The sequence below is a fragment of the Mus musculus genome, chromosome 10, assembly GCF_000001635.26.
Source record: "Mus musculus strain C57BL/6J chromosome 10, GRCm38.p6 C57BL/6J".
NCBI lineage: Eukaryota > Metazoa > Chordata > Mammalia > Rodentia > Muridae > Mus > Mus musculus.
In genome coordinates, this window is record NC_000076.6 from 12,764,891 (window position 1) to 12,778,787 (window position 13,897).

Below are 13,897 nucleotides of genomic sequence, written 5' to 3' on the forward strand. Positions count from 1 at the left end.
CCCATATAAGACTTGGAAGGGGTGGGGGTGGGGGATTCCTACCTTCTATAACTATTTCACATTTAAAGCCAATGTGAAACCCCTCATTTTACCATACTCCACACCTCTCCCTCCCTCTCCCCCAATTCTGAGCATAGCAATGATTATGTTCCACTGGTTGCAGATGCTGATAAAGAGCAGACAAGTAAAGGAGAGAGAGGATGGATAATGCTATTAGCCATACTCACAGGAGGAAAAGCCTATCACTGTTGCACAGGGCAGAAAGGATGCCTGAGTTTTCATGGTTAACCATGCTAAAGGAACTGGTCATCTTTTTTAGCTATGCTAAAGTCAGAAGGAGGCACTGACCACACAGTAAAATCCACCAGCATCTTGGATACCTTGGAAAATCGAGCGTTTATCCATTTGGTAAAGGTTTTCTTCTGTACATCATTGTGTTCATCTGCGGGAGAGAAAGAAAAGACAAGAACAGGATGAATGTTTGTACTGATGGTGAGTGTAATAAATACAACCATCTCCTCCCTTGGCAGCTTAAGATTGACATGTATACAGCACGAGGCAAGGGACACATAGCTATTAATGAACCCACTGATGGGGACCACCAACTTCTACAGTAAAGTGAGACTCAGTCATCTCACCCAAGAGTCCTGGTATGAAATCCACGTTTGTGTGCTACACTATAGATGTTACCTTACATGTAACACTTTCAATTACATTTTAAGTATACTATCAAACATGATAAATATGTGTGATAGTTTTAATTTTCAGTGTGACAGAATCTAGGATCATCTGGGAAGTATGTCTGCATCAGGGAGTCTATAGAACCAGCTGGCTTATGGGAATGTGTGTGATGAACTGTCTTGATTGTGCTAGTTGATATGGGAAGACCTGCTCCTCAGGGGAATGGCAGCATCCCACTTAGAATCCTAGACTATAGGAAACTGGAGACAGCAAGCTGAACAGTAGGGATTTGTGCACGAATTCTCCCTTTGCTCTTGACTGTGGACACGTGCAAGTGCTTAAGGCTCCTGCCTGAATCCCCATGACAATGGACCCTTTCAGGGTCAAAAAGATCCTTTCAGGTAATGAAGCTAGACCAACACATCCCACCAAAAAGTTACTCAACAGAAACTTAAGACTCCATAGCTACTCCTTCTTCACACAAGTCCTACCCCTTCTAGAAAAAAAAAGGGGGGGAATATAAGATTTCTAGTCAGTTATCCAACACATTTTCTTGACAAAATGGGGGGAGCAACAGAGTCACAGTGGCTTTAAACTTTAAGTACAGTTTAATATTTAATTTACCATGTTTAATCATGTGTATATATGTGTCTATGTGTGGGTATATGCATGCGAGTGCAAACACCCACGGAGTCCAGAAGAGGGCATCGGATCCTCTGAAGCTGAAGTTACAAGAGGTTACAGCCACCATGCAGGTGCTAGAAACTGAACTCCAGCCATTCTTCAAGAACAGTATGTGGTCTTAGCCACTCCAGCCCTCTTAAACAAACATTTTAATGAGCATATAAACCAGAAGAATTTAAAAACATTATCAACTCTGGCTCAATTACAAATCCATTGGGCAAGGCACAACTAGCACCAAACATCTGAAGAACCTCAAATTGCTTGAAAATGAGCCAAGTAAATGAAGTATGTAAGGAGACTACATGGTACAATAGCACCAACAGCAAAAGCAATGTGTATTAGGGCCAAATAGATCACATTCTGATCCACTTCTCATGGGATTCTGAGTTAAGAACCAGAAGAGTCATCCACCCCCAAAGTCCTCATCTGCAAGATGGAAATAAATATTAACTATATTGTAAGATATATTGTTATGCTGACAAGTGAAACTTTTCCGCAAAGACTTGATGTGGTGGTTTGAATAAGAATAGCTCCCACAGGCTCATATATTTGAACACTTGGTCTCTAATTGGTGGAACAGTTTGGGAAGGATTAGGAGGTGTGGCCTTGTTAGAAGAGGTGTGTAACTGGGGGTGGGATTTAAGGTTTCAAAGCCTATACCACCCCCAGTTAGCGTTCTCTCTGCCTTGAGCTTGTGGGTCAGATATAAGCTCTCAGCTACTCTTCTAGCAATCATACCTGCTGTCTGACCCATGTTCCCTATCATGATGACCATGGACTCTAACCCTCTAATACTATGAGCCTCAAATCAAATGCTTCTTCTTATAGGTTGCCTGGGTCACAGTGCTTTGTCAAAGCAGTAGAAAAGTAAATAAGGTACCTGGCATTTAGTTTTTGGTTGTCAAAATGATGGCATAACTATGAACAAACAGGAAAACAACAGTCCAGTTTTATCATTTCCCATTATATGATTCAAGCACTCTCCACTTTTCTATTAAAACTAACAGAAGTCATTGTTGGTTGAACACCTACAAAGTAATATCTTAACTACCTGTGAGTAGTTCTGAAAGCAGTCTATATTCAGAATAGTCCATAAAGCCATGGGTCCATCTAAGTGCCTCACCTACTACAGCACACTTCTAGGCAACATCATCACAGGAAGAGACCTGTGTGTTCTGCCAGCCAAGCACACACCACAAAGGGACTGCCTGTATTTGGTAAAGAGGAACATCTCACTAATAAATAAGACTGACTACATCTAGTATTATAGTTTGGAAAAAGAAGGTCCCCTTCAAAGGACCATGTATTAAAAGGCTTTCGTCCCCTTTGGATGCACTGGGAAAGGTGGAAACCTCAATAGGGGAACCTTGTTGAAGTACTTAAGTCACTGGCAGAATGTCTATGAAGGGGATAAGAGGTCCCCCTACTTTCTCTTCGTCCTCCCTTGGCTCTCCACCCATTTTCTCTGCCACCCATTCCTGGCTATTGCCACATGGTACAGAAACTAAAGGTCTATTCAGTCATCAACTCTGATCTTCAGATCTATAAGCCAACATAAACTTTTTCTTCTATAAGTCAACTATCTGTCCTGGTTGATCTTTTTTGTCAATTGGACACAAGCTACAGTTATCTGGGAAGAGAAACCTCAATTGAGAAAATGCCTCCACCAGATTAACCTATAGGCAAGTCTATAGGACATTTTCTTAATAATCAACGTGGGAAGGCCTGGCCCATTGTAGATAGTACCACACCAGGGAGGTAGTTATGGAATATATAAGAAAGCAAACTGAACAAGCCAATAAGTAGCATAGGTTCCTACCTTGAGTTCCTGCCTTGGCTTTCCTAACTAGACTATGACTCAGAATATGTAAGCCAAATAAATCTTTCCTCTCAAGTTGGTTTTGTTCTTTAACTTTATCTTGGTTACTCCATTGTTCATATAGATGATTGGCTAAAACATCAAGTTTGTGATAAATTCGTGTTCTAATAGCTTATGGAAAGTGTGCAGATTTGGATGAAAATGGTCCCCATAGGGTCACATGTTTGAATACTTGGTCTACAGTTAGTGGAACTGTTTGAGAAGGACTCAGAGGGGTAGCTTTGCTGGAGGAATGTCACTAGGGGGGGGGGCAGTCTTTTGGTTTCAAAAGCTCATGCCATTCTCAAGTGTTGCAAGAAATATTTTAAAAAGGTACCAGCACGTTCCCGCACATGTGCTGGTAACTCTTGGCCCTGCTGGCTCTGTCTCTACCTGCCAATTTTCTGGTGGGGCTGGAGTTCCCAAGTTCCTCTCATTGGCATGCAACAACCACCCACCCCACAGTCAGCTAATACAAAACCCATTTACCTGGTAGAATAGAAACTCTTAAAGCTTATAAATAACCAATCAGATTTATGCATCAATAAATTCTCAATTAACAAGATGCTAATACAATCATTTCAGAACCAATTGATAATGATAAAAGCTTTATTCCAATTGTTCTAACTTTCTGATATCATAACTATTTGTGGTTGGTTAAAGGTACACTGGTTCATGTCTGCCTCCATTTTTCTTTCTCCTTCTCACTCTCTACACTCTCTGTCCCTGCAACTCTTAGCTCTGCCTCCCTTTTCTCTGTCCAATCACAGGCCTCCTGTTACCCTAATGTAATTGGACAGGGAAAATCCTGCAACACTCAGGTAGCTCTCTCTGCTTCCAGTCAGTAGATGGGAATGTAAGGTATTCCAGCACCATGCCTGCCTATTTGCCACCATGGTACCAGCCATGATGGTCATGGATTCTAACCATCTAGAACTAAGTTCCAAATTAATGTCTTCTTTTATAAGTTGCTTTGGTCACAATGTTTTGCCACAGCCAATAGAAAAGTAACTAAGACAGAAGGAAAATTTGTAACTGAAAGGCCATCCCTGTGATAAATATAACAGTTCTAGAAAGAGAGTTTGCAGATCCATAAAGGAAATTGGAGAGCAACCCTAAGGCTCAAAGGGGACAGTATAGAAGGACACTAAGAAGATTCTTGATGTTAATGGTGCTGAAAGGTGACCTGCATCTCAGAAAGGACAGGGAAGAAAGTCATCAGCCCCAATTCCAGCTTTATACATTATCTGATCGATGCTACAAAGTCATTAATCAAGGAGACTTGCTTACATACACAGAATGTCCCAGCCTTTACCATCAAACTTCAGAAGGACAGAGCTGACAATACAGCCAGCGTGCAAGGCTATACTAGGTACATCTACCTATAAACAGTCACTATACCAGCTTGGCTGAAAAGAATTTAATTTTAAACATCTGTGTTTGAAACACTTAACATAATAATATGTTCCATGACTCTAAAGGAGGTTTACTTTTGTAAATTGTGTTGTACCCACCATCCTTTAATCTTATGAAGAAGAAATAGAAAGTTCACAAATAAATATTCTCTTACTTTCATAATGTTCAGACAATTTAAGAGTTCTTTAACGCTAAGCAGTGGTGGCATGCAGCCTTAATCCTAGCACTCAGGAAGCAAAGGCAGGTGAATCTCTGAGTCAATGATATCCCCTGGTCTACAGAAAGAATTCCAGGACAGCCAAGACAAATCCTGACTCATTAAAACAATAACAAACAAAACAAAACAAAACAAAATCCTTTACAATAAAGATAAGAAAAATGGAAAATATTCACAGAAATATAACAATATTTTATTTTTAAACATATTTCAAAAGTTTCAACTTTCATGATCATATTAAGTCTCATGATATAGCCCAGCAGTAGTGAATGTGCACACACCCAAAGCTCTGCCTCCAATCCCCAGAAGGGTGAGGTGCTGGGGAGTAATTAAAGTATCTAATGATGTACAGAGTTTTCTCTGTAGGTTGACCACAGAAAGGAGTAACTACCAATTTACCTTTCTATGCCATCTACTGTAGAATAACATAAAATTTGAAAATAAAGTCCCACATAAAGAGATGTTTATAAGAACAAAGCAGTGTTTCCCCTAACATAGCCTAGAACTTTTTAGTCAAATCAACACATATCTATATCTCGGTGCCCAACATGAAATGGAGTGTTTGGCCATCAAAGATAACATCCAGGCATTCAAAAATATTCCAAAATGTACAGATACTCTTTTGTATTTATTTCCCCTAAACAACTTGAAAGATTTGTATTCAACACATCTATAGACTGCCCACTCCTTTGCCCATTCTCCCCTCCTCTCCTCTCTAACCCCATGATCTACAAATTTTCAGTAAAGGAAAGGCTTTTCAGTCATGGAAAATATAAAAAATGTGAACAGCCAGGAAGGGAGCTCCCAAGGAACACAAGATGTGCTCCTAGCACCTGGGCTGGACAGCTCAAAACTGCCTCCAAATCAAGGGGCCAGGGGCTTTGGGGGTCCTTGAACACTTTTATTCCTGTACACACACATGCACACACACACAATTAAAAATAAAATACTTTCTAAGGAAAAAAAAAAGAATGAGAAGCCATTGTTAGTAGAGTAACTGCTCTCCATGTCCTCATTGGTAACTCAGAAACAACTGAAAATCTGCCATGCTGTTATCATTTACCCTTCAACTTCCTATAAAATGACACAGAGCTTGAAGAGCCTCACTGGGGTTGTAGCCCACAGTAGAGTGATGGCCTAGCGTGCCTCAGGATCCAGGATCAACTCCAGTTCCACAGAAAAAGATCAAAGAACTTCAATAGTCTCAGGCTAAGTCTGGGAAGATGCCTCAACAGGTGAAGATGCTCACTGCCCAGCATGGTCGTCTGCTCTGATTCCTTGGAACTACTACATGGTGAAAGGAGAAAACAGAGCCCTGAAAATCCCTGTATACACACCATGGCACATGTGCGCACACACATATTCACAAAATAAAGAAATGCAAATATTAGGAAAAATAGGGGACTGGAGAGATGGCTCAGCAATTAAGAGTACTTTCTGTTCTTCTAGAACACCTAGGTTCAGTTCCCAGCACCCACATTGGGCAGCTCAAAGCCACCTGTAACTCTAGCTTCAAAGCATCCAACACCCTCTTCTGGCCTTCATAGGCACCTGCATTCACATGGCATATACACACACACATACACACACACACACACACACACACACACACACACATGCAGACACACACACATAAACACACACAAAATAAAAAAAATAAAACAATGCTTAGAAAAAGATTCAAACAGTTTCTATTACAATTCTCATCAAACAGACCAATTGATTGGTTTAATTCCTGACCCCCCCCCAAAAAAAATTTAGAAACATACAATATAACCCCTCATCTTATTAAGCTGATCACATACAGACTGAAATAGTAAGAACAATGCATGCAGCTGATCTACCTCCTCAATGTGTATTCTTTCAGGGTCCCAAACTGAAAGCAATGTATTCATTAGACAGGAATTTTAGAATTCCCTTCTAAGAGCCTTTGCTGTCTTAGCAAATCTCATCATCAATGACCTCTCTCCATTAGGGAAAAAAGCACGGGGTTGAATTAGGAGAAGAAAAATGTGTTAAACCCCTTAAGGCTGCTTTTCCAAATTCTTCTAAATATTTTGCTCTTCTTAAATACTCCTGACATGCTCATACAAATCCAAGGGCCAGCGATGCTGCCTGGCCTAGAATTTTATTGCTGTAATCTGTAAAACAGGAAACACCAATGAGACTATGGGGTTTAAAATGACTTCAGTTCGCCCGCTAAAATGTATAATGAAATAAATATCTTTTAATAGACCTTTGCCATGAGGGGAAAGGGAGATGGTCAGTAGGTCCAGTGCTGGCCAAAAAAGAATACAGACCCAAGTTCAGATCCTCAGAACACGTGTGAAAAATAAGGCATGGTAGTACGTGCCGGTAATCCCTGTCCTGGGGAAGCAGAGGTGGGATGGGTCCCAGCGCCTTGCAGCCAGACAGTCTAACTTAGTGGTTCTCAACAGGTTGTGATCCCTCTGTGGGTCAAACGACTTTCACAGAGGTGACCTAAGACCATAGTGCATAGCAGACATTTACATTATGATTCATAACAGTAGCAAAATTACATGAAGTAGCAATAAAAATGATTTTATGGTTGGTGGGTCACCACAACGTGAGGTTGAGAACCCTGATCTAGGTGAATTAGGTAAATTCTGGATCCAGTAAAAGACCCCAGCTCCGAAAAAATAGATAGTGGTTGAAGAAGACACTGAACATTAACTCTGCATCACAAATATGTGCACACACAAAAATATATAACATACATACACCTCTGTATCTATTACAGACAGACAAGCCCTGATAAAAGGGCTTAAAAGGAAAGCAGCATCCTCCTAACATATTTTGAAGCAATTTAATAGTGGTCAACCAGCTCACCCTAACCTGAACTCCACAAAATTTGAGAATTCAGAAAAGAAATGTGGACTATAAGGAATGTGTGGCTGGAGGCTTTAGACCTCGGATCTGCTTTATAAATTAAAGCCTCATTCACAGATTTAACACATCCTAGAACATGACAGTAATTACAGAAGCAACAAGAATGCTCAGCCTACAGCCCATTCCCTCATTCTCTGGGCTCTTCCCATGAGTGACCCTTAACACACCATGATGAGACACGGACGCGCCTTCTACTCTGATGTCTTCTGTGCTGTCTAAATGAAATCAAGTCATTCATTCACAGACTATGCATTTAAAATATCATACAGAAATAGTAGGTATCATCTAATAATCTGTAACATGCAATCTTTTCCTAGACAAGGAACTCCCCCAAGCAGAGTCCTTTAATACTGAGCATACTTTCAAAGAACAAAAAGAAGAAAAAAAAAAAAAGGAAAACACCTTGATATGGAAAGGGTAGCCTTGAGAATGATCCAAACTGACTGCTGAAATGCTGAGTTTGTTGGGTGTCAGGGCAATGAGAAACACAAAACTGTCCCTTTCCTGTTTTACTTCCTGGAACTCCCTAAGCTTATCTTGAAAGACTGTGTGAGATTTAGAGGGGCCTGACACTGCCTTAAACCCTCTCTCTAGAGGTGTGTTTTTGGAAAGAAATCAATTCTTAAAGCCTTAAGCCTTGGGGGTGGAGATTCAGCTTACTCACAGGTAGAGGGCTCACCTAGAATTCGCGTGGCCCCAGGAACCTAGGAACAGCCTCTGATGCTGAAGGAGAAAGTTTGCCACGTGGGAAATATCAAGCACAGTACACGTGTTGCAAACATACCAGAACAAAGACTCTGGTGGGAGGGGCAGCTCCACCACGCTTACAAATGCTTCCCTCCAGATTGTTATGAGCCTTGTTTTAATCAATTGTGATAGCACGGAATAGAAGGAGGTTACTCAGGAAGAGAGCAGTGGGGTCACTGACTTTTTAAAATGACTATCAAGAGATTAAATTGACTCATGAAGAAAAATTCCTATACAATTGGATCCCTCCTGTTACTGTTGCTCTTACTAACTAGGAAATCTCAAGGCAGAGTATCTGTTTTCATCTACAAATAATTTGAGATGTATGGAAACTGTTTTAAAAAACTAAACCTGGACAACACTGCAGTGATCTGTCAGCCTTGGCATGAGTTCTGCTTGTCAACAACAGAAATATATCCTTACAAGACTCAGTCATCATAGATCAGTCTCATTCCAATTCATTTATTCTATTAGTTTCCCCATATTGTAAGGGATTCTTTAAATCCCTCATAAATTTAAAAAAATCACAATACATTTTTTTTCGAAAATTTTGCAATACTCACAAAAGCTTGGAGGCTCCGTCTTGGCCATCCAAGCCGGTAATTCCATCACTAGGAAGGAATATGCAGATGAGGGTAAGCTTAAGGCCAGACTGGACCACCTAAAGAGGCTCTGTCTAAAAATATACAAATATTTTCCCTGTCTTGAAAAATCTTAATAAAATATTTTCTGCCTGAGTTAGGGTTTCTCTTGGTAACACCCTGGCTAGAACTCACTCTGTAGACCAGGCTGGTCTTGAACTCACAAAGATCCACGTGCCTCTACCTCCAAGTGCTGGGATTAAAAGTGTGTTCGACCAAAAAGAAATAAATAAATAAAATAAAATAGGGAACAATACTGCCAGTAACAAACATCTTGTTCCATTTGTAAATAGCAATATTATTTTTCTATATAGCTGATATATAAAACATTTTTCATCTTTGTTTTACATTTATCTAGTGTGTGTGTGTGTGTGTGTGTGTGTGTGAGTGTGTGTGTATATGTGTACATTTCACATCTTTTATCTTAACATCCCTATATAATGCCTACCATATAATTAGGAGATCTCAGCCACGAAACTCACAACATCACGTCTATTACTTTAAGTCAAAGGTTCATCTTCAAGAAGCCCAAGGAATTCTCAAATGTTTAAGTTGACAGCTAATATTTATCATGAATTTAAATAGGCAAAAATATGTAATTTCTAGCTGCAAGGTTTTTTCTCCTTAAATAATAAGAGGATGACTTCTCTGTTCCCTAACTGCTGAGACTTCTCCTCCCTGTCAGACCAACCAGGCACATCACATTTAAATCTCTGGCAAGAGAAGGCAGACTTGAGTTTTCTATTTAAAAATCACACTGAGGGCTGGTGAGATGGCTCAGTGGGTAAGAGCACCCAACTGCTCTTCCGAAGGTCAGGAGTTCAAATCCCAGCAACCACATGGTGGCTCACAACCATCCGTAACAAGATCTCTCTTCTGGAGTGTCTGAGGACAGCTACAGTGTACTTGCATATAATCAATAAATAAATCTTTAAAAAAAAAAAATCACACTGATATATATCTTCAGAGGAATATCTCACTTCAGAATCCTCTATCCGGGATAAATAGGTGGGTAGGTGGATGGAAGGATAGACGGATGAATGGATAGGTGGATGGATGGATAGGTGGATGGGTGGGTGACTCAGTGCATGAATGAGTGGACATGTGGGAAAATGGGTGGGTGGGTGGATGGATGGATGGATGGACGGACGGACGGACGGACGGACGGATGGATGAGTAGGTGGATGGTTGGGTAGATAGGTGGATGGACAGATCAAAATGTGGATGGAATGGTGACTGGGTACAAAGCCTTATCCAGGGTGTAACTGAATTCTGCTTATACTAAGTGCCTGGGAGAAGTGAACCACTACATGAGTTAGGAATGCTGGAAGGTACGCTCTTCTTTCAGCAACAGGAAAGGTGACAATGAAAGGTGGATAAACAAAAGGAAAGCACCTAAGATGCAGCCTTGGGCTTAACCAGGAGAGGGTTCATGGCCACAGAAGCCTGAAAGACTTCAGGGTGTCTCCGTTGTTCCCATCTAGAATAAACTGATGAATGATGAATATATTCCCTAGACATCCCATATTATCAGTTAAACAGAAAACAATTCCTTCAGTCTAGATGCTAAATCCATGAGGGTCCTGTCAGCCATTAGCTAGATAGGTTCTAGCCATCTGATGCCAATTACAACATGACCCCAAATCCTATTGCAAAAATTGTGCTGTCTAGAGAAATGTCATATTAGTAACATTATAGAATTTATGGCTTTGTTTTGGTTTTCTTTCTTTTTTTTTTTTTTTTTGAAGATGTTAGAGATTTAACATGAAACCTCATCAGATAGTCAAGACCAGGACACATATCAAGAAGCTGAATCCCCAGCCCTGATTGGGTTTGGTTTTGTTTATTAAATTGGTTTTTAGTGCATTGGTATTATGAATGCTTGTATTTCTGTGTGAGGGTGTCAGACCCCTAGAATTGAAGTTATAGCCAGCTGTGAGCTGACATGTGGGTGCTAGGAACTGTACCTGGGTCCTTTGCAAAAGTGGCCAGTGTGGTCAGTGTTCTCAACCACTCAGCCTTCTCTCCATCCACCCACACCAGCCCAGTTTTTATACTTTTTTTAAAAAGATTTATTTATTTATTTTATATATATGTAAATACACTGTAGCTGACTTCAGACACCACAAAAGAAGCATCAGATCTCATTTCGGATGGTTGTGAGCCACCATGTGGTTGCTGGGATTTGAACTCAGGACCTTCAGAAGAGCAGTCAGTGCTCTTAACCGCTGAGTCATCTCTCCAGCCCCTTTTATACTGTTTTTTGTTTGTTTGTTTGTTTGTTTTTGTTTTGTTTTTTGTTTTGAGATAGTGTCTCACTAGTTGTGCAGACTGGTCTTGGATTTACAGTCTACCATAGGCTACGATTCTCCAGCCTCAGCTGAAGAAGTAGCAGGAACGATAACCCTGCACCTTAGACCTACCCTGACATATAAACTTTTAAAATCTCTACTAGCCACACTTAAAAAGAAAAAAAAAAAAAAAAGTAAAGCTCATTTTAGTATACGTGCTGTTTCCAGGTTCAGTTGTTATTTAGCCCACTACATCTAAAATGCTATTTCAGCACATACTCAATGCTTTACTGTGCACTGCCATCTAACACCATTCATCATACTAAGACTTTGTGATCCAATGTGTATTTCATTTCCAGCACCATCTGAATCTGGATCAGCCACACTGCAGGTGCCCTGCACCCAACAATGAAGAAGGTCAGCTCAGCTCTAGAATATCTTTGTATTCACTGTAACTAAAGCCTTGGTGCCCTTCAGAAGGACAGAGAGAAATGGCTTATCGCTCCTGCTAACTGGCGGCCTGACAGCTAAGGAGCCCAGTGCGGATATTGACTGTCTTGTGAATGCCAATGATGGTGGCAACATTTTATCTAAAACTTTCCTCCATTCAATCCCTAGAAGATGGATGGATACTCATACACCTCCTTGTCAGGCACTTGGAGCTAATATTGTCAACCAAAAGAAACAGAAAATTTTACAGTGTAAATGATTACTTTAGCCTAGGTCCTTTTATAGAACTTCTGCCCCAGTAAATGATTAAACAAAAGAAACTTTGCAATGGCTAGTAACAGTAAATGGCAGTTAGTTTCATACCTAATTTATAGAAAACACTATACAAAAGACCAAATAATGACATTTACTGATCAGCAGGCAGAGAGAAAGACACTAGGCCTGACTTGGGCTTTAGAAACCTCAAAGCTCAACCTACTCTAACAAAGCCACACCCCCTCATCCTTCCCAAAAGGTTCCACTAACTGGCAATCAATCACTCAAGCATTTGAGGCTATGGGGAGTATTTCCATTCAAACCACTATACCGAGTGTCTACTATGCATGATTCCAAAATCAAGCATCATTAGCATTTTCAAGAAGGCAGTGGTTTTGGACTTGACAGATAGCTCAAGTAACGTACATGTGCAGAAAGGATGAGGAACTGAGTTCAACTCCCAAAACCCACATTAAAAAGAATCCAAGCATGGTGATACAGGCTTGGGATCCCAGCATGAGAGAGACAGAGGCAGGTTGGAACTTGGGGCTGATTGGCCAGATTGACTGGAAAGCTCAAGGTCTCAGCTCCTAAGTAATGGCACCCAGGCCATCCTATGGCTTCTCTATGCATGTGCTTTGGTAGACTGTGCACACACAAACACACACGCACAAAAAGAAAGCATGATTATTGTTGACAAGGAAGGATAAGACAGGAATTGAAAACAATAGGCAATTGTAACTACTATGTTAGGTAGATATATATTCAGAATTATATAGGAAAGATATTTCGTCATTGTTGTTTGAGGCATGTAAATGGCCAGAAAGAGCATTTATAAAAAGGTGAAGAGCCGCAGGCAAGTCCTAATGAATGCAAACAGATGAAATGAGAGTGGTATAAGGCATGTGCTTTCACTGTGCAAGCATGTGACATGATTGAAGGTGACTTTAGTGAAATGGGGGCGGGGGCGGTATAGGTATAGGTATAGGTATAGGTATAGGTATAGGTATAGGTATAGGTATAGGTATAGGTATAGGTATAGGTATAGGTATAGGTATAGGTATAGGTATAGGTATAGATGGATTCAGAGCCATCCATGATAAACCTCTGAAAGGCTGCAGGGCTGAGGAGAAAAGGAATAAGAAAGGGGGATATGGAAGCAATAGAGACCAAACCCTTGAAGAATAGCTTTTCCCTTAAACATTATATGTACGTATGACTATACGATGCATGACTGCAAAACCAAGAAATAAAATACCACTGTATTTCTAAAGAGATTCTAAGAAATTCTTATACTCATTTGTGTTAATTTCTATATTTTTTCAGTGTTATAAGAAATCATACTACAGCATCTCAAGTTGTCTGTCCTATAAAAAAGTGCATTTTCTTCTACCTCCCATTTGACATGTAAGGAAGCAGAAAGATTGGTGACCAAGACACAACTTGCCTGGCAGGTCTGACTGTCTATGCTGATAGGAATTCTAAGAATAAGGCGCCCCATCTGTATCTGTAATTACAGACAGGTAGGCAGGATCAAGACTGGAGGGAGATGCTTAGGTGTCAGTAGCTAAGAAGAAGGGTCCCCTGCAGAGGTCAAAAGGAGAGTTAGAAGCAAATGAACCTGACTCTGTTTTACAGTGAAGCTCATATATTTGTTAAACAGAAACTCACCAGATTAAACTGCTTATATTTCTATCTGATTTTCCAGTGGGCATTACTTTCCAGTCTGTTGATGTAACTAGGTATA

General features: G+C 40.4%; 1 protein-coding gene across 13 annotated transcripts in view; it reads right to left on the reverse strand.

The window, feature by feature from the left end:
- The window catches only part of Utrn (utrophin), a 487,702-nt gene that overhangs the window by 382,704 nt on the left and 91,101 nt on the right, over nucleotides 1-13,897 (reverse strand). For 9 of the 13 annotated variants that reach the window (XM_006512710.4, XM_030245066.1, XM_006512709.4 and 6 more), the window contains one exon: nucleotides 381-442. In XM_006512710.4, the coding sequence (XP_006512773.1) occupies nucleotides 381-442 (62 nt within the window). Of the gene's footprint in view, nucleotides 1-348; nucleotides 443-13,897 lie in introns of all 13 variants that reach the window. The other 4 variants (XM_011243167.3, XM_030245067.1, XM_011243168.3 and 1 more) reach the window with 1 other exon arrangement.